This window comes from Carcharodon carcharias, chromosome 16 (genome assembly GCF_017639515.1).
Source record: "Carcharodon carcharias isolate sCarCar2 chromosome 16, sCarCar2.pri, whole genome shotgun sequence".
NCBI classification, from domain to species: Eukaryota; Metazoa; Chordata; class Chondrichthyes; order Lamniformes; family Lamnidae; genus Carcharodon; species Carcharodon carcharias.
Window position 1 is genome coordinate 7,966,471 of NC_054482.1, and position 22,339 is coordinate 7,988,809.

General features: G+C 46.6%; 1 protein-coding gene across 1 annotated transcript in view; it reads right to left on the bottom strand.

The window, feature by feature from the left end:
* The window catches only part of LOC121289375 (adhesion G-protein coupled receptor D2-like), a 275,259-nt gene that overhangs the window by 134,753 nt on the left and 118,167 nt on the right, over positions 1-22,339 (bottom strand). The window contains exon 16 of the mRNA XM_041208753.1: positions 21,128-21,169. Coding sequence (XP_041064687.1) covers positions 21,128-21,169 — 42 coding nt within the window. The remainder of the gene's footprint in view (positions 1-21,127; positions 21,170-22,339) is intronic.

Below are 22,339 nucleotides of genomic sequence, written 5' to 3' on the forward strand. Positions count from 1 at the left end.
GAATGATAGAACTCTGGAGCCTGGTCTTTACACCCTTATAAGCTTTTATTTACAGAGACACACATTTCATATTGTGTACCTGCAGCCAACAACCAAAATTGCAGCCTGCTCCTATATTGATGAGCACCGGTGAGTTTGCAATAATGCCCACCAACTGAATACAATTAACCCCCAATTGACAATACAGTTAACCCAGGACTGTGCTACCACCTGGAAAATAGTGTGCTGACGGATCAACAGATCTAAGCACATCACCAGGGGAATCTAAGTCTGAACTTCAGATTCCAATTTCATGTGTGAATGCAATTCAGGATCCCATACTTTAATTTCCAAATCCAGACTGGATTCAGGTTCCCATCTCTAGCCCATTATCACAGCCAAGCGTTGCCAGAAGCAAAGCAACTGGGCCTTGAGTTACTTCTCTGTCATGATTTGAGACATCTACATCAGGTCAGGTCCAAAGGCACGTCTGAGAGTGACCCAGAGGATCCAATCATACTGATGGAGATTAATTGGGATCTGACACAGCTTTGCAGTTTACTCCTCCTGCTGAAGGTCGCAGCTGACGGTGAATAATGCTCATCACATCACATGCAGTTCTGCGTTTGAGAATTGTCAAATATCACCAACTTTGTGACGTTATGGTATGAATTCTTTTTGATGGAGCACAAATTTCAACTTGACAATTAGCAATGATGCAGAATTGCCCCATCTTGTTATTGTGGGATGGATCAGACAGTTAACTCCACACTTCAGGCACTGCTAATGGAATTCATTACTTTGGTGATGCTGCAACTCACTGCCACTGATGCCGCCACCTCAGAATTAGTGTATCAAATGTACCCAGATTGACAATCCCATTAGGAACAGGAGTAGGCCATTCAGCCTCTTGAATTTGCATTGGATCATGTCTGATCTGCACCCTAACTCCATCTATCCACACCGTCTGGAGTTCTAAGCATAGGGGTCTGACTCCATTGGTGTAGGTTTCCTGTTGACCATTGCACCATTTTCAAAACGTTTTAAGAGTTGCAGTGGGGCAGCTGGGAGGGAGGTTTACACACTGAAGCCCATTTTAATGCTCGTCAGTTTTTTTGAACATGCTGCTTAGAACCTCAATCAAAATCTGGCAGCTTAAAAGAGCAATGAAAGTGCTCAGTAAATCAGTGCGCAAATGCACTTCTGATCCAAATGGAGTAGGAAGGCACTAGATTCAATCCCTGCATGTGCTGTGTATACTATTGTCCTCTGCGTTCGCAAAATAGCAAGGTGGGAAGCAAAAGCGCTTGCCGGTTTCCTGTAACAATGCACTTCCTGCAGTAAGTGCCCATGTGTGGACCTCCAGTAAAGGCAGGATGTGGTTCACCCGTGAAGCTTCTACCGACAAATAGCCCGACAGTCACTGTCCAGCTCAGGTACAAAGAATGGCCATTCAGCCATGATACTGGAGGTTGAAGCTAGCCATGGCATCACACTCCAGCAGGACTTGCCACCAGCTGAAGAAGGGCACAGGAGAAAATCACAGGGCAGGGTAGCGTTTGATGAAAAGAATATCTAAACATGTTGCTACAGAGTACCTGTTAATGCTGAGGTTTGATAGTTGGATATTTTCCACTATTTGCAACTTTGATTAAAATAAATGTGAAGACCTTGCTCAGTGTCGATGGGCTCACTGCCGATGGTTACTGGCATTGCACACCAGAGCAGGCTGCGCCGGCTAATTGGAAGTTAACACAGGTGAAACATAACAAAACGGTGATCAAAAGCAACTTCTCGAAAGTAATTCAGTAGAGCAAACTCCTTAAGAAAGGCAAAGCTTCTATTTTCAATGCCAAAGCATCAGGCAAACAGCAGGAGATTGTTCAACCAGCATATGAACAAAAACCAAGCCATTTTGTAAAAGGAATTGCATAAATTTGAATGTAAAAGAAATCGCCTGCCCAATAGTTGATAAGCTGTCCCTGTGCACTCCAGCAGAAAGAGCTTTCTACTGAATCAATGCAGTATGGTGCATTACTACTTCAATCATTTGAGACAAAACCAGAACTCAGGTTACATTGTGTGTGCCTATAAATTGGTGAGGCAATACAGCTTAATAAGTCAGTGAAATACCTTGGGCCCAATAACAAGTCAGAGCATAGAAAATGCAATGGTGGGGGTGGTGGGGGGGGTGGTTTGGATTTACAGACAGGAAACCTGGAAGTACGGGTCTCCCGCAGGTCCTGACAAACTTAATGGCAAGACCTGTTTTAAATTTAATCCCAGTCTTCACACATTAAAAATAAAATTCACGTTAGGGCTTGGGTTTCCTGCTTTTTAAACATTTTTTAACCCCCATCTGCTTTGTGGGGATTAAAATTACCCCACATTCCTGGTAATGGTTCAAGTCTCCTTTCATCATTGTATTATTGCTCACAGCACACGTTTAGGTTCTGCCAGAAAATGTGTCCATCTCTCTATGTAGGGCTGTAATGTTACACCCAACATTGAGGTGACCAAGATCTTAAAGTGCTTTGGATTTGCTTCTCTGGCTTCAAACAGAAAAGCATGAATTTATTCAAAGGATAACGGCTGGAGCAGAAACCCTAAAAGGGCCAAGTGGCCTTCATTTACTATTCTTAATGGGCCTGTCAGAACATTGTTAGAAGCAGCTAAGCCACACATACATCTGCACAACCGAATTCATTTTTTTTTTAAATCAGAAGTGATCATTTGTAATAAAATGCTAACACATTGGTTCAGGAATTTAGTAAACATAACTTGGTGGATTTTGAACAGAATTGATCAGCTCTTGGAAGGTTCAAGACCAGGTCAGGTCAAAGTTTAACATATGGCGACTTTTTCCTTATTTCTCACAGCTGGCAAAGCAATGTGCATTGAAGCCAATGTGAGTTCTCACTACTGAACTGTAGAAATAGTAACTGTATAGTTTACATCTATGTATGATAGGTATACAGATTTACACATATATAAACACATAGTATTTTACTGACATGGAAACCACTATGCCCGTAAGTATTGAGCACAATGCAAAACATATACAGCTAATTTTGTACGCATCAGAACAGTCCAGTTCTCCGTAATTGATCCTGTGTGGTATGCACACAGTGGACTAAATATAATGGGGCCTGCAAGAGCAGCATAGGAGGTGAGGGGGACCAGAAAACGGCAAGGGAAAGTGGTGGGGTGGTGGGCGTTGGGGTGGGGTGGGGTGGGAGGCTGGAGTGCCTGTCACATTCTCACTGCTATGGCATTCTGCCAGCAGCAGGAAAGGTGGAGGAGAAAATGTTCCTGCCCAGAGGACAACTGTACCACTTAAGTGGCCAATTAATGGCCTTTTCCAACTATCGTTAGTATTTTGCCAGTGGCAAGTGGTCTTTGCCATGTGGGAGCCCACCTGGTGAACCCCCCCCCCCGCCCCCACCTGCCAGTACAATGGCCATCCCCTCGGCAACACCATTCCCTGCCCTCACCAGGTACCCCTTTCCCCTTGCTGGCTCTGGCAATGCCCGACCCCCATTACCTCGCTGTCTCTCTCAGCTGGGTGCAGTCCCAGCAGTGGCCAGTGCTCCCAGTGGCGCTGCTGGAACTGAAGCGCTGCGGCCCTCCAAATTGACTGGCAGCTCTTGGAGGCAGGCTGTCCTCCCTTAAAGGGCCAGAGCCTCAATGGCAGCTTACTAACTGCACAATGGACCTGAAATCCAACTGGAGTTCCCCCAAAACAGCCGAGGCGGGTTTACCCCCAGCTTGCTGCCCCAACAAAATCCAGCCCCGTGTATTTTCCATGGTGTACCAGCAATGAGCTTCAACATTTTCTAAAGGGTATTGTACCTTGTACCCCATTGTTCCTTTTAGTTATAAACAGGATTGCTCCGAACTACGCATGCTATCTGACCTCCATCTACAACGAACATGTAAAACAGGTAAACACGCTGGGCTGAATGTAGTGCACAAAGTGGAACCCCTGCATCTCCATGAAGTCAGAGGTATTGCATTCACTATAGAATGCTTCAGCATAATACAAAACATTGCATTTCTGTCACTCCACCTGACTGTTCAGTGCTTCATTATGGGAGTACAACCTTCACACAGACAGTAAGACAAGTAAGGATAGACAATCATGCAGCCTTGTCGAAGTTGTCACATCCTGAGACCAAACACTTAATTGAAATTACACTGTTTACAGACCATGCCGGACCAATTATAGGGAACCAGGCTGATTTTTGTGCAAAGTATCATTGCTGTTGTGACTGTAGATACCTCAGAAGCCAATTGTAATGATAGTCAGACAATCTTTTGACTGCTTTTTTGGCCCCTTATTCTTTGCATTCATTGACTAAGAACAGGCAAGAAAATCTAGCAAGTCACTACATAGACTAAAGATGTTATTATAGCACACCGCACAACGTTGTAGATTTGTGCAAATTCACTTCTTGAATCACTAAATCCTGGAGGTAATATATTTCATAACAAGAAATATTAAACATTAAAACAATGACCCAATAATGTGATGTCTATCACTTACTTATGGGGTTATATGTATATGATTTGGTTCTCAAAATTCAATAGGTTGAAGTTTCATCAACAAAGTGCATTACATATATTAAGAAAATGATGCAATGCATATTCATCAACAGAATACATGGGTATCAAAAGTAATGGTGAGACTGCGTTAACATAATAGTTGAGATCTTCCAGTCTCTGGATCATTGGAGACTCCACAAACATGTGCTAGAGGACCTCTTGAAGTCCCAATGCATTGACTTCATGGGAAATGCTCAGGAAGTTTGAACTTCTGATGGGCAATTTCACTGCTCCCTGGGACCCTCCAAAAAATTCTCCGACTCTCAGTTAGGGTTGGAGACCTCGGGTGGTTCCAACATACTTATCTGAATAGTTACCCAGGCAATGTCCTAGTCTAACCTAGTCTAACTCCCAGGGAATTATACAACCGGCCACCATATCCCTGACCTCAACACCCCACTGACCCAACCTAACTACCCCACACTGCCCAACTCCCGCTGGCTGCCCTCCTGTTTCCCCCAAACTCCCGACTCCCCCAACCTCACCACCCTATTCCCTTACCCACTTATCTCACCCACCCTACCCCTTACCCACTTACCTCACCCACCCTACAACACTCATTCACTAACTCATTGAAAAGCTGTTCAAATGTCCCAAACATTTTCAGTGTGTTAGTGAACACTTACTGGAATACAGCAGTTAGTGCCATAAAAAGGGGGCATGATTTCTGCACAGACTCCCTTCACTGCTGTCTCTAAGGTTTCCTGCACTGACCGAGTTCTGCTGGATCCTCCATCGGAAGATTAGCCGGAAAAATCGGAGGAAGGTAAGCAGGTATTTTTTGTCTAATCAGGGTTGGAAATAGGGGTTCCTACCCAGGTCATGAGATTTGGGCCAATGTGAATGATATACATTTTACTGCTAAGATTGTTGACTATGTGAAAGGTTATCTATTAATAAGTTTGCAATATGATGAATGTGAAATGAAACATCTTGGCTGTGGTACTGAAGACTTATGTTCCAGAACTAGTTGCATTCTGGCCAAGCTGTTCTAGTACAGCTACAATACTGCATCTACCTGACAATGTCAAGATTTACACACATATGTCCTGTCCACAAAAAGCAAGACAAAGCTAATCCAATCATTGTCCTATCGGTCTACTCTTAATCATCAGTAAGGTTACGGAAGGTGCTACTGACAGTGCTAAGAAGCGACACCCACTCAGCAACAACCTGCTCACTGATGCTAAGTTTGAGTTTTGCCAGGGCCTCTTGGCTCCTGACTTCATTGCAGCCTTGGCCCAAACACTGAGAAAAGAGCTGATTCCATACTGGTGAGAGTGACTGCCCCTGACATCATGGCAGCATTTGACCAAGTGTAGCATCAAGGACCCCAAACAAAGCTGAAGTCAGAAGGAATCCAGGGAAAACTCTCCACTGGCTGGAGTCATATCTAGATCATAGGAAAATGGCTGTGGCTGTTGGAGGCCAATCATCTCAGTCCCATACATTGCTGTAGGAGTTCCTCGGTAGTGTCCTAAGCCCAATCAGCTTCAGCTAATGACCTTCCCTCCATCAAAAGGTCAGAAGTGGGAATGTTCACTGACAATTGTACCATTCATGACTCCTCAGCTACTGAAGTAGTCTTTGCCCTCATGCTGCTTTACCTTCTCAAGGACAATTAGGGATGGGCAACAAATGCTGGCCTTATTACTGATGCTCACATCCCATGAATGAATAAGAAAAAGAAATATGACAATCCACACAACCATCTCAAGTGTAGTATTAAGCATCAATAACCATCCTGTCTGTTAGACAGCCAAGAATGAACAATGGGGAGGAGATGCATGTCTATGACATTATACAATACACTCGATATTAAAACATACAGGCATGGTTAACCAATTTTGTTCTCACAAAATCAAGCAGAATTCTGCATATCTGTAAATTTCTTTTTAAATAATTGAAAATTCAGATTATACGAGTGGTTATCTGTGACTATATGAGATTCTCTACTTCACATCAAAATGGATCAGCTTTGAATTTCTCCTATTCTTCCTCTTTTTGCCTCACGCTATTATCACCTCTTCCAGTTACCCACCTCCTGATCTCCACCTAACCACCTTATAGCTCATTCTTTTTCTCTTGTGCATAGGTTTTTTTTTTTTGCTTCACATTTCCCCTGTTCTGTCCCTTCTCATAAGCTGCTCAGGGCCTAAATTTGAAGGCCCCTGAAAATATGGGATATTATTAACCCTTGCCTGTTTAATGTGAAGTAGGCAGCAGGCCAATTTCACACTGCCTGCTAACTAACACAATCGCAACTTACAGCCACAGCACTAAACATGCTGCTGGGTGGTCATATGTGCCAACAGGAGGCCAATATCATGAAAGATTAGCACCATTTAAATCCAGCCTGAGTGTCGGAGAGGTTAGCTGTATCATGACTGCAGCAGGTGCTGAAGGTCATGCTACAGGTGATTCTGGGAAAGAGAAAAGAATAGCACAACATGGGAGAGGGTGCGTTTCAAGATGTTCATTGGTGGAGGAGCAGTAAAGGAGGAGAGATGTCCTGTATTCACAGGGGACCAGGAGATCCTCCAGACACATGGTCAGAAGGCAATGGGAGTAGATAAATTTAAAGGTCAATGCCAGGGCCAACCTCCGAGGACCTGGATGCAGTGACACAAAAAGTTTAATGTCCTTACACAAGTAGCCAAAGTCACTAAATGCCTTACCACGCCAATTGCACCATATAGCCTCATTCATTACTCAAATCACCATACCCCCATTACTCCCAACCTCTATCAATCAAAACTCATATCTATGCTACACCCAACCTCAAAACTTTAACATAGCTGCAAGCTCCATATCCACATTGCAGGAGCTGTCCAAAGGAGGGAAGGCATATCTGCATATCCTGACTCCCTAGAGGACACAATGTTGGCCATTACTGGGATGCCCACTGTTGAGGCTGTGGCCAAGAAAGATGATGAAATCATTAAAAATAGTATCTTCATATCTAATCCTCCTCCTCAAATCACACAACGTCTTGTAATCTTTAAGCTGCCGATGGTGTAAGAATGATCCTTGTTACTTCCCCCACCCCCAGCTGCGAACCACAAGCTTACCCTTGTGCGTTTCTCCTTTCGGATACCCAAGTACCACCACCTGGTCAGGCAGTGTAGGATTAGTAAGATGATGAAGACACAGCACCTTATGGTACTGGGCTTGTAACCCCAAGATCAAGAGTTCAAATCTCACAATGGCAAACTATGAAACAATGTAACTTCATCTGAAACAGATGGAAACGTGTTTGTACTCGAAAGAGTTACACTTTGTTTAGGCGTGGCCTAAATAGCCAAGTGGTTATGGTACTGGGCTCGCAACCCCAAGATCAAGAGTTCAAATCTCACAATGGCAAACTATGAAAAACTGTCACTAAATTTCACTACTCGCAGCCACCAGCTCAGATACTGACACGGCACATAATTTAGAGGACAACATACAGGCAGGATCTGCACATGGAGAGTAACGAGTCACAGGCAGGGCAAGGAGCAAGAGTAGCATAGGTGCCAGCGCACCAGAAGGCCAGGTCGCACATAAGTTCTGCTGCAGAGGTCTCAGCTGAGCAGGTCACAGAAAGCAGCCAATGGACATGCACACTGAATTGCTTCGTGCATTGGCAGGCCTGCCAGAAAGCTTGGGTTGCTGTTACAGGCCATAGAGGAGTCCAGCACCAACTTGGTGCAGAGCATGGAGCCCATTCTTTCCTCCATGGAAGTGGTGACCAACTCTATCAATACACTTGTGGACTCAACATTGATGCAATGCCTGATGTTTGATGCCTCTGTTTCCATTGCAGCACAAGCAGCCTCCACCAAAAGTCTGACTGCTGCAGTGGAATCTCAGACTGAAGTCAGGCAAGGTTAGCTTGATGCCATCTTAGCTGAGGGTGACAGTGTGAATAGGTGCTTACAGGTTGCCTCAGCAGTAAAACAGTTCACCCTCTGTCCCAGGGGAGTGGCAGTGGAGCACAAACCTGTTGCCCTCTCTCCAAATAACAGCATTAGTCCTCTCACCACTTCTGCTCCTGTGCCCTTGCAGTTACCTGGTAGCAAGCCAGCACAGGCTCCTGCCACACATGCCAAGATCATGCAGTCCGCAGTCAAAAGTCAGCATCCTTCCACCAGCAATGCCGTAACCACCGTAGTAGCACTGTGCCCAGAGCACTATGACAAGCAAATGTAGATCAAAGACAGACACTAAGAGAATGCACAAGGATAATTAATTGACTTTTATATGCAATCTGGAATGATTTCGTTTATAAATGTAGTTTGGAATGATTACTTTGTGGTGGCTTTTATTTTTTCATTGTGACCAAATGGATGCTGCATTGGTCAGTGTCAGGGGGAAGGGAAGGTGTGGGAGTTTTGGTGAATGGGAACTGGAGTTGTGGTTAATGGCGGGGCACTCAGATGAGTTGCTCAGGGACAGTCTGACCAACAAGAGGCTGTCTGCTGTCTGCCTTCTGCCCTTCCTGCTCCTGAGCTGCTCACTGTACAGCTGGTAACAAAATCAATCCCACTCACAAGGGCAAGGTTGTGCAGCATGCAGCTGACCCTAATGGAACTTGAGTGCTGCAGATCTCCTGCACAGCACTCCATGCAAAGGAAGTATTGTTGTGGTACATCTCAGGTTTGACATGCGGCACCTGCAAAGCAACGTGCATGCAATCAATGGCATCCTGCATCTCGGAGAAGTCTGCAATCCTAGCAAAGCCACGTGCTCTCCCTGCGTGCTGCTCTCTGGCCAAGAGAAACTGCAGCACAGTTAGCTCTCAGTGAATGGAGTGTGTCAGTGATCACCCTTAAGGAACAATGGAGGGCAAAATGTTGCAAGATGTTGCAAATATGCCCACCTCCAGGCTGAAAGGAGCCGCAGTCGCTGGCAATGCCATCCGTGTCCTGTTCGGTGATTGAAGTTGTGACTGCACAACAAGTGTCAGATTTCAATGAGGATATCCCTATGCAATTGCAAACATCCCAAATGCCAAGGTTCGGGCATAGCTTTCCACCGAGAGCCCTCGGCCTCCTCTTCCATCCTCTTCCAGCAGCTTGTCCCGCTCTGCGTTGTCTTAATTCATGCTCCCACTCAGGCTGCATTCCAAGGCGGATGCTATTAGTGCATCCGCGCCTGGGAGCAACTGGTTTGTGCAGAAGACCGACATCAGGAAAAACTCCATCAGCACCTACAACCCGGGGTGGGATCCTTCCTGTTCCTGTTCCTGAGTCTGTGTTGAGCCACACGTGATAAAGGAATAGCGGTAGCCGGAGCGCTGAACTCCAAAATCGCCGCACCAGCACCAAATCAGCGCTGCATGTTGGTTCATGAGATGATTCTGTCTGGACTGATATATTTCTGCCGTGCATTCACCGCATATGCTCCAATGGTCTCGCCAACATGGTATCTGTGCGACTCTCCTCATGCCCTGTAAGTCACTTTGGACCTCATGATACCTATAACACCCAAACAACAGACACCTCCAATTCAAATTTCACACCACTCGTCTTCTGATTGTGATGAAGGCCTATGCCTGAAACTTTAATAGTTTCCTTTCTTTGCAGTTCCTGCCTGACTCGCTGAGCGTTACCTGCATTTTCCATGGGTCTTTTTTTTCCAAAAAAAAAGAAAAAAAATACTCATTTTCATTAAAGCTCTGCATGGTTATTGTTTTGGATTGATAAGATCTCCTGTCACAAATGCATTGTTTGTCAGCTACTACTGTCCCGGTTATTTATGCTTATCTAACCCATCCAGATACTTGGTTTCTATGACATGCAACCAGAAAGGAAACAATTGCAGCTGTAAGTGACATCATCCGCTCCGTACAAACAAAATGGACCTTTACGACCTTATCACTCATTATTGTGAGTATACAACACAGTGTTTCCTCTGCCTTGTTCTACAAGCCAATAAAAGTTTGAAACTTCAGCAGAAGAGGTACACGAAGCAATGCATCCTCAGGAAAACAGGCTGGCTTGTTTCCTTTTGAAATACTCTGCTAAAAAGGAGTGATGTGGCAAACCTGGAATACACAAATACCTCACAATATAGCTAAGATCATGTGGACAGTAATTACCACGGGAATATTGCCCCACAGATCCTTTCGGGTATACACTCCTTATGAAGGAGATGCACAGAATTTCCATGGTTGGGGGCTGGGGAGGGGGGCAGGGAAGTCATTTAATCCTCTTGATGCTCCTCAGCTCAATGATAGGCAAACTAGCATTGATTTGTCCCCCATCAAACGAGATCATCTCTTATCTAGGTAGTCAGAGGTCTGCAGTGATAGGCCCACCCATATCACAGATCATTCATTTTGCTCTCCCCCCACCCCCACCCCCTCTCCCAGTCCCTGCACTTGCCCGAAACCTTCTCCCTCTCTAAACATTTTTTCCAGTTCGGATGAAACACTGCCCTGAAATGTTAACTCTGTTTCTCCCGCCGCAAATCCTGCCTGACCTGCTGGGCGTTTCCAGCACTCTCTGCTTTTTATTTTATGTCCCAGCATCTGCCGTATTTTCATTTTCCGGAAAACAGTAAAAAGCGTTCACGCCTCGGTCCGTCACTTCGGACAGAGTGGCAACGGAGGTGAACTGCCTCCCTGCTCGTAAGTTCTTACTTTGAAATCCAGGCGATCCTGTCTCCCCCCACCCCGACCTTCTGAGTCAGGGCAGGTGAGATCTGGGCAATGCAGGTGGGCCCCCAGCGCTTGGTGTTGAGGGTTGTAGAGTCGCAGGTAAGGAAACCATGCCTCCCCTTTCTACGGCACTTGCTGCTGTAAGCCAGGTAAGTTTAAAGGTCCAGATGGGTTTAAAGGTCCTTGATAAGCGAGGGAAAAGGTAAATATATATAAGGTAAGTGGGTAGGATTTGTTGTGGGGGAGGGGGGGGGAGTGGTGAGCTGGGGCCTTCGGGGAAGCGGGTGTCAAGTCGGGCCTGGGGGTGGGGTGTCGGGTCGGGTCAGGCTGGTGGGGGGCGGTTGGGTGGGGTGGGTTCGGTCCTGAGTGGGAGGGAGGAGGGGCACTGTTGGGTTAGGTCTGGGTGTTGTTGGTGAGGGGGGTTGGGTGCAGGGGGAAATCGGATCAGGCCTTGGGTGGGCGATGGGGTGAGAGTCGGTCCTGGAGGGGGTGTCAGGGTTAGGCAGGGGTGGGGTGGGTGAGGCACTCCGGCCTTGTGGCAGTGATGGTAGGGGGTCCCATTCTGAGGGTGAGGGGGGTGGTGGCAGGAAGAGTCCCCATGGGGTGGGGGGGGGGGGTGAAATCCCATGGACTGGAGAGTTCCAGTCAGGGGGTGTAGTCCCTTGAGGTTGGGTGGAGTCCCATAGGAGGGGTGATCGGAGGGGTGGGGTTGGGGGTCCCTGGGAGGGTCAGGTCGGGTGAGAGAGTCCCGTGGAGAGGGGAGGTTGGTGTCCCATGGGTAGGGGTAGTTGGGGGGTGCTGGCAATCCCCTGGAGGGTCTGGGGCATGAGGGAGCCCCGTGGGGTGGATAATCAAGAGGGCGGGGGTTTGAGTCCCGTGGGGGTTCAGGGTTGTGGGAGGAGTTCCGTGAGGGGTTCTGTTTGAATTGTACTATAGTTACCCAGAAGCTACAATTGGTTTAAATTCTCTAACTTTTTCTGAGTAACTATTGATGTAATACAGTCGGAACCATCCAAAGTTTGCAATTTAAATTTCATTTTCCGATGGCTCCCAGTGCAGGGTTGTTGTACTTCCCAGGCAATTTCCATGCAAACCTTACCTGGGAATTTCCAGGGGGAAGGGAGAGGGTGTTTCCCAGCGCACCTCTGGGGTACCTCGTCCCCTGCCGTGTGTGACGCCCTGGAGCTTGGAAGTTACGGCCCTACATCTGGAGCGTCATTCTGAAGTGGTTTGTATCAGACTGACACTGCAGCACTGAACCTAGGCCTGGAGTCAGTGTCCTGCTTAATACTCGGCTTCCAAGGTCAAATGTCAAAGCAGCTGACCGGAAATGGACGCACTTTGTCCTCCAAAATGGTATTTCAAACTGCAGTAAAAGGTACCAAACAAAGTGGAACAAATTCTTGGACTTGCTTTGTGGGGAGTAGCGGGGGATGGGAGAAACTATCTCTGAACAAGAAAATTTCTGCTGCTCATAATCTCTTCAAAACTATATAAAATTTGCACTCTTGGTTAACTTTCTAAAGTTGAATAATATAATTGCCAATTTACTAATTTAGCATTGCAAACATTTTATTATGTTGTCTTCCTTCTTCCTCAACCCTTCTCCTGAGTATTTTCCATGACCCATTTGTAGACAACAGGATGAATCCATGAACTGTTCCTAGACATGGATGATGTAGTGACATTTTGCATTCATATTGTGGTTTTAACATTAGGAAACCATTAAGGCACTTCACAGGCACACAGTAAGAAAACTACTGGCACTGATCCAAAGAAGAAGATATTAGGACATGGAGCAAAAAGCTTGGTCAAAGAAGTAGGCTTTAAGGAGGGTCTCAAGAAGAGGGGAATGAAGTGAAGGGATGGAGAGATTTTGGGATGGAATTCATGTTTAGGGCCAAGACGAAAAAGGGAGGAATCATTCCAGATTTGCACTAAGTGTGGTAGCAGGTGGGAAAATGATGTTTTACCCGTCAGCCGCAATGGTGGCTTCTCGCACCATTTCATCTCAAACCCACATTCATCATGCATTCCCAGGAAATACGTCATTTTGATGGCGGGCGCACTATCGTTCACCCTCTATGCCATCACCTTGCCACTTCATCACGCAGCGGAGGCCTGCTGTCCTCTACCCTCCGCTCTGGCCTCGAGATGGGCAGCAACATCACCAATCTGGCTTGGGAGGCAGTGGCAGTGGTGGGTCAGCGCCAACTGCAAAGGAAGACAGCTGCCCAATGCCGCGAGAGGATGAATGATCTCCCTCGTTCGGCCAGGGTAAGTCACTCTTCTCATCACTCTCAACTCACACACTCACAAACCCATCACACATCCACAGGGATCTCACACCTCAAGGGGCAACACTACGAACTCTCACACACACCCTCACATCTCCATCAGGCTCATATCCTCTGGAGCTTGCATCCTCATCCTGTCCATGGCTCCGCTCACCACACAAACATTCCACGCAGGCCCACGTGTCCGACTCACACTCTCTCCATCTGTTTTCATGCAGGAGAAGCCTGCTCACATCAGCAGGAAGAGGTCCCAGACCGGGGGTGGAGTGGCCCACATTAGGCCCCTCACCCACTTTGAGGAGTGTGCCATCGCACTGGTTGATGAGGATGGGACCCTGCCTGCTGTGATGGTGAAGTCGGCGGCAAACACGCTCATGAGGGTCCTGCGCCACATCAACCCTCTCCAAACGCAACTGTGAGTGCTCTCTCTCCCGCTGCCATGCGCTAATTATCTCTACTTTGGTCAATAGGGAGATCTGCCAAGCGACCAACACCCTCAGCCAGCCAGTCCCTCAGCCCCATCCAGGTCCTCAACTCCAGCAAAAGAGGACATCTCCTCCATTGAAGAGCTGGAAATAAGCAGCCTGGAAGACCCGTCACAGCGCTTACCCACACCCTCCACCAGCACTTGGACACATATCTTGGTGGGACCTAGATCTGGAGCAGGCTCAGGTTCGCAATGTGTTGGTCACCACACGGACACATGTCCGTAGCAGGAGGAGGCAGGTGCACCTGAGCTCCCCGGCACTCGGAGGACTGCTGGGGATCAGGCATCTGTGAGGCCCGAGTCAGATGATAAACCTCTAGATTCGGCCTTCCAACTGGAGAGTCAGCAGGAGGTGGGGGAACATCACGCAGAGCTGTTGGAAACCCTCAACAGAGTGACACATGAGTCGGAGGAGTGTGTCCGTCTGCTCTTTGATGAAGTGGTGACCACGTGGGTGAATATGGAGGCGTCCATGGGAATGATGGCAGATGTCACGGAGACCCTGGTCCAGCAGAATGTAGCGATACGTGCAGACCTGTGCTCCAGCACGGGAGCCAAGGGTGAGTTCCTGCATTGGCCACGTGAGAGAGAAATGAGGCACCTCAACGTCCCTCCAGGTGCTCCTTCCCCTCAAGGAGTCGGTCCAAAGCCCCCGGGCATCCAAAAGGAGGAGGAGCAGCAGCTGGACACCCCTGGGTCATCCACTCAGGAATCTCAGAGGCTGTCCTCTCCCTCCGAGTCCTCTTTGCCTGTGACCCCCTGAACCTGGTCCTCTGTCACCGCAGAGGGAGCAGCCGGCCAACGAGTGATTCTGGAGTGAGAAGTGAGAGTGTGGCAGGGCCTTTTGGAACCTCGTGCAAGCACTCTCCCACGCACACGGATCTTTCCCGTTTAACACTCACCTCAATGTCCTGAGCATTTTCTATGCTGCCTGCTGGTGTTAACTTTCAGTTGTCCATCTGAGCTAACCTGCATCTTCACCCACCCACTGGCCATACTCCTATGGAGCACCTGATCTTGCCCAAGACTCTTGTTTCACCTTCAATTTAGACAGCATGGTGGTGATACAGTATTTCATTTGCTCCCCCGTCCTTTCCCCCATCACTGTCGACCCCCGGCATCACCTTTCACCTCCCCTCCGTGACCTAACAGCTACAACCCTTTTCACTGGGGATGTCCAGGTGAATGTGCATGTTCCTTTCCTTCCTAAAAATCCCACTTCCATCCATATTCTCCTCCCTGACCTCCTCCTTCCCACCCCCAGGGTCTGTGTCTACCTCCAAGTCCCCACCAACCACCCTCACCATCCTACCCTGCTGCCTCAATCTGCCCTTGGTCATTCTCGCCATTCCCTCATACCACGCCCACCTTCACTTGCTCCCCACGAGGCAGTCATGGAATCATCAGAGCCCTCCCTTGCATTTTCACCTGGAAATCAGCCCCTCCAGACACCCCTTCCCCCCTTGAAACCCATTCACCCCTTGGAACCCCTTCCCCACCCTCAGACTCCCCCCATCTTAATCCTTCCCCCACCTCGGACTCCCCCACCACCCCCCCCACCCCACAACCGCCGACCCCACTTTGTCCTTCCCCTTTCCTGATTCCTTCAGACACCCTTACTTCTTCTGCCACCCTTCGTCCTTCCCCCCGCACTAGCTCCTTCTTCCAGCCTTACTTCTGCCTTCGCCCTTACTCCCTTCCCTCTTTGCACTCCTTCCTCCCCCTGGACTCCCTTCCCTCTTTGCACTCCTTCCTCCCCCCAGATTCCACCCCCCCATCACAACCCTGATGCTCAACACCTTTGTTCTCTCCCTTCCAACCTCACCCCCACAAAACCTTCATTCCCCTCTCCCAACATCTTCGTTCCCCCCCTCCCAATGTCACCTGCCCCGACACCTCTTCCTGTCCCAATCGATCCTAGACCTTCCTCTCCCACCCCCTCGATCATCATCTATTGTAAGCAGACCCTCAACGGTGACTTTCCAGCTTCCGTGAACTACTTTGTCCATGAGAATCCACCCAGCATGCCATGGATGTACCTCCAGTGTGCCATCGCTGCCAGGCTCCAGCATCTTCTGTTCCTTGGATGTCCGCGATGCGAGCAAGGCCCTGGCGGTAAGTCCCAACTTCTGCACGTCACAGTTGTCAAGACGTGTTCTGCACCGGCGTGGTTTCCCACTGATGTGGGTGGGCAATCCAGCCGGGCGTGGCTATGACTCAGGGGGTCTGGCCTTATTATGGTGTGTAGACGTGTTACAATGAGGCTCCCGATGCTCGCTGCCTATTCCACCCTAATAGTGGGATGAAGGGAGCGTAGAGTTGGGATAATAGAGATCTGGGCAGGTTGTGAGGCTGGAGGAAATAGCAGTAATGGGGTATGGAGGGAAACTCAACACAGGGAGAGAATTTTAAAATTAAAGTGTTTGGGGATTCAGAAACCAATGTATGACAGCGAGCTCAGGGTGTTGAGTGAACTGCTGTAGGTTAGAACGTGAGCTGCAGTTTTGACTGAGCTCCAGTCCACGAGGGTGGAAAATGGGTGGCTGGCCGGCCGGTTTAGCATTGGAATAGTCCAGTCTGAAAGTCACAAAAACATGGGTGAGCTCTTAGCAGGAGGTAATCCATGGCAGGGCAACGTATTTTAGAGGTGGAAATAAGCATTCTGTGGCTATGAGATCAGAAACTCAGCTTAGGGTCAATAAGATCCTGAGGTTAATTGTGAATAGCCTAGTTCAGTTCAGGTGGTGGCCAGGGAGGGGGTGGAATCAGTAGCTCGAGTTTGTGGCAGGGACAAAGACATTGGCTTTTGATCTTCTCAACGTTTAGTTCTAAGAAATTCCAGTTCACCTAGGTCTGGATATGGGACAAGCAGTCTGACAGGTTCGAGGCTGTAGAGATGATGGTAAGACTGAGCTGGGTGTTGTCAGCGTACAAGTGGAAGCTGAAATCCTTGTCTTTGGGTGATGGCACCAGTATCAGCATGAAGAAAAGGAAAAGCAGGGGCCATGGATAGTTCCATGAGGAACTCCAGAGATAGCCTTGGTGAGGGGCTAGGCATTTGGTCTGACATAGGCTAAAATATTCACATTTCCATTTGACTTACAAAATTGACAAAACTTCCTCAAGTAACTTTAAAAAGACCACAGATAAGCAAGAATCTTTATGATTTTTGGGTAGCCGCCAATAAGTGCTGAATATGGCCGATTAGCAAACCATCCACTGACATTACTCCACGTTTTACTTGTGGTGACTCTTTGCTGAAACCAGCAAAAACAAAAGCTTAGACCATCTGAATACAAGTAAAGATATTCAGCCTCGAAACAAATATTAACACAGCAGAGAGCAATTTGAGGGGGTGAGATATAATTTCAACAACTACTCATATTTGTAGTGCCTTTAATGTAATGAAAAGCCCTAAGGTGCTTCACAGGCGTATAAAAAACAAAATATGATACCGAGCCACATAAGGAGCTACAAGGTCAAATGAGCAAAAGCTTAATCAGAGAGGTAGGTTATAAGGAGTGTCTTAAAGGAGGAAAGTGAGGTAGAGAGTTGCAAGGAGAGAATTCCAGAGTTTGGGGCTCAGGCAGCTGAAAGCACAGTCATCAATGTGCAGCGATTAAAATCAGGGATGCTCAAGAGCCCAGAGTTAGAAGAGCACAGATATCTTGGAGGGTTGTGGTCTGAAGAAGATTACAGAGATAGGGAGGGACGAAGCCACAGTGAGGTTTGAAGGCAAGGATGAAAACTTTAAAGTCAGCATGTTGTTTGACTGGGAGTCAATGTGAGCCAGTGAGCAGAGAGGTGATAGTTGAACGGGATCTGATGCAAGTTAGGACACAGGCAGCTGAGTTTTGGATGACCTCAGTTTATGGCGAGTAGAATGTGAAATCCAGCCAGGAGTGCATTGGAAGAGTCAAGTCTAGAGGCAACAAAGGTATGAATAAGGGTTTCAGCAGCAGATGAGCTGACACAGGGATGAAGTTGAGCAATGTAATGGAGGTGGAAATAGCTGGTTTAGCGATTGTATGCCTATGCGGTTGGAAGTTCCTCTCGGGGCCCAATATGACACCAAGGTTGTGAACAGACTGATTTAGTCTCAGACTGTTGCCAGGGAGTGGGATTGAATTGTTAACCAAGGAATAGAATTTGGAATAGGCATCAGAAACAATGGCTTCAGTCTAACCAATGGTTAGTTGGAGGAAATTTCTGCAAATCCAGTGCTGGATGCCAAATAAGCACTCTGATCATTTTAGAGACTGTGGAGGCGTTCAAAGAGGTGGTGGTGAGGTAGAGCTGGCTGTCATCAACATGCGTGTGAACATAAACAATGTCCTTTCAGACCATGTTGCTGAGGATGTAGATGAGAATTAGGGATGGGCCAAGGATACCAGAGGAAATGGTGCAGGAGTCGGAAGTGCATTGCAAATGAGACTCTGGCTGCATTGAGATAGATAGGAATGGAACCATGTGAGAGCAATCCTACCCATCTGGACGATGGTGGACAGGCATTGGATGAGGATGGTGCGGTCAGCTGTGCCATGGGCTGCAGACAGGCCAAGGAAGACGAGTAGGGATAGTTTATCTTTATCACAACCGCATAGGGTGTCACTCGTGACTTTAGTAAGAACCATTTCGGTACTGCCATAGGACAGAAACCTAATTGGAGGGATTGAAACATGGAGTTCCAGGAAAGATAGCATAAATTTGGGAAGCTACAACATGTTCAAGGACTTTGAAGAGGAAAGTGAGGTTAGAGATGGGGCATTAGTTTGCTAGGACAGTGGGATCAATGTTTGAGTCTTTAAGGGGGTTAATGATGGCAGGTTTAAAGGAAAGGTGGCCAACACCTGAAGAGAAAGAGCCATTAGCAAGATCGGCTAACATTTTAATTCAAAATTTAGCAGGTGTTTACAAACCGTTCAATCACTCACTCCCATGTTATTTGGGTCCCTCATAATCAGATTACAGGCTTGTAATCACTCCCTGCTATTCATTTGTTCTGTAAGTTGTCCACTGGTGTTAAAACCATAAATTCCTGCACTTCACATCTCAACCTTTGCCCTAAATTGCTTAAACTCAAGCTCATCAATATTTATATGCAGCCAGCTGCCCTTGTAAATGACCAATGTTCTGACCAGTCTTGTTAACAATTTCCATGGCTAACGCACCACATTCCCAGGAGAGCAATCAATTCTCATGAGAAACTCATTTCTATAATGAATGTCTGCCACATACTTTATTTAAAGAGACTATAACATGTGCATTGATATCATATCACACTTGTACCTGCATGTCAGGGGCAATGAGAGATTTGTCCCTGTTAGTAGGGCACAGAACCTCATCTCAGTGTCTTCAAACTACCACAGTACTCCAGGGATATGATTGTCAATGTGATTTTTAACCATTTGAAGACTAAGCAATTTTCACCATCAAAGGAAAATGATAGCGGTTTAGAGTTGTAATCATCCAGCCTGGATTTCTGCCGATGGTTGTGCAAGAGTCAGCTAACAGTTACTCACAGAATTTGTGTACACAAGGACATTGCTCACTGACCTCATCCCTCATTCCTCTTTTCCGTATAGAAAACACGGAAAACCATCCAGAACTTTCAAACTACTTCAGCAAATTATATCAAACTTTAATTGGAACATCTGTATCCTAGTATTTACTGTTCCATGAAGTTCTCTGTTCTTAGTAGATTCATTTTAACAAGAAATGCCCCAATCCTACATTATCACTCTGTTGTACACCTAATAATGATTCAATCATTTACAAAATGAAGAATTATGTGATGACAATTTTAATACTGTATAATTACAGACAATTTTATTCTGGAGCCATCTCTATTGACTTTACTGTGTTCACGTAATTACTCTGTTCTGGTCTTTTGAAATGCATGGTCATGGAACAGATTAGAAATCCAATTTAGCTGTTTATTCCATCTTAAGTGATGTTATTCCTCTGTAAGAATATCTATTTATTTTCAAGTTTGGTGTTTCAATGCTTTCACTGTTTCAGTCAAACCGAATTGCATGTTTATCCATTCTTGTGGATGTTCTTCGTAGAATTAGTCCACTCATTCAAGAGTCAACTCAATAGAGTTATGCTAGAAGGAAGCTATATTTGACACATGTGAAGAATAGTTTTTACTGGCTGTGAGAGAATAACCTTCAGTGACAAATTAAGCAATAACGCCCGTTTGCTGTACTGGGAAATTGAGGAAAGGCTGGACAATTGAAGGATGAGGCCGCAGGTCCTGTCCTTCAATTCCCTGGTATATGCTGAATTCTTTGCAGCTGCACATGTACAAATATGTTCTCGCTAAATGGTCATAGCCTCAATCTACTGAAGACACTGATGAGCAAACTGATCTATTCTCTTGTGGCACCACTTTCACCTTAGCTCATCTTCTATCGAGATTGAAACTATGGTTTCAAACCAATTGGAATTGTCCGTAGGTATAATATTAAAAAATGGTCCTGCAATTTGATCTTACAGTGCAAATTTACTAACTACTTCTGATTGGTGTCTTCTATATATAGTCAAAGCAATTACTAATGGATTTTAAGTGGAAACTAAATAAAATATGAAACTAATGCTATTATAATGCTGTACAAAAACCATTAACAATCAGATATATAGATCAACTGTTTCTCCTGAAAAATGATCTAAAGATGGTCAACAGAGATATACAGAAAATAACAAAACCTCATGAGAACTGAAATAATAATGTTATACTTGCTATATTTTTTATTGCAATACTGCACTCCACAAGATCTTACACCTTGGTGCTTAATCTTTCAGTCCTCATCTAAGGAATTAGTCTAACAGGGGAAGAGAAGTTCTAAATCTTAAATAGCCATCACTCTGTAAACTTAGGTTGCTTTAAAAATAAAAAGGACTTTGAAATATTGGTAAGTGACGATGAGAAATGTGTCCTTTTCCATCTGGTTGTCAGTGTTTAATGGTAAACCAGAATGCATATGGGGCAGTCCAAGCATGAAGGGCAGTAGGACACTCATGCAAAGAGCTGCTCTGTCCTTCTGTGAGATCAGAAGCCTGTCACTTCTCTCATCCAGACTGTCAGCCTTGAGACACTATAACTAGCCTTACCTCTGTGTTGTACACTCCATATATCAGGAAGATGAAGAGACCCTATAAAGACAAAAGGAGGGGAAAAAGCTGTTAACTGTAATCATTTTTTTCACTCGCAATTCTGAAACAAAGTTTCCTGAGAACAAACACAAAGAGGCTTTTGCAGCTGACAAGGTCAATTTTTATTTTTCAATTTCATGAACCAGAGCTCAAGTATCTACCACAGAGGAAAGAAGCTCTTTACAAATCTCTGTTAACCTTGATTGCTTTTCAGTTGGGTATCAGAACAATTGGGGTTCTTGAAAAGAAACTGGTCCCATTGAAATTACCACCGCAATTAGTACTATCAGTTTTGATGCAGAACATCATCAGTATGAATAATATTACACATTTTGCACCATTACAAATCTAAATCTAGTTCACAGTAAGACAAAACATGCAGCAGAAATTCCACTGAACTGCATACATTCAAGATTTTGCACCATTTTGAGTGTCGGCTGGGCTCTACTGATAGCACTCTCGTCTGAGTCATAAGGTCAAGGGTTCAAGCCCCACTCCGGGGCCAGGATTTTTACGATGGAGGGGTTTTCCTTCCTGCCATTCAAGGAGTTGGTGGAGAAAATAACCCCACCGATGCTGCCTGCCCTGAAGCCATTTAACGCTCCAACAAGCGTTATTTGGTTGTGGGGTGGGGGGGGTTGGGTGTGGGGGGGGAGATGGGGGGAGGCAGGACTTCCACCCCTCACTCGGGAGGAAGTCCCACCTCGCAGAGCTGCTGGCCAATCAGATTGGCCAGCAGCTCTCTAGTCCCGGGGCGCCAGAGGCTGCAGTGGTCAACACTGAAACTGCAAGCAGTCCCCAGAGTCTTAAGTGCTGGGAATCCAGGACCAAGTAAGGTTTGGGGGTGTCTGGACGGGGTGGGGAGGTGAGACCCAGGGAGATGGACAGGGGGGGATGGGGATGTTAGTGGAGAGGTCTCGGGGGAAGGGAGGACCAGCAGGAACCAGTCCTTTTAGGAGGGACAGCTGATATTAAAAGGAGGCTGATGACAGAGGTGCCCAACCCCCATGGCCCTCCAACCAAGATCTGAGCAGACTTACCTTTTGGGCTTCCCCCCGCGCACCCCCCCCCCCCACCCCGCCCCTGAACTCCTCCCGCCAGCCATGAAAATTGAGGCTTGGTGTTAAACGGCCCTTAGGTGGTCAATAATAGGTCACTTAAGGGCCTTAA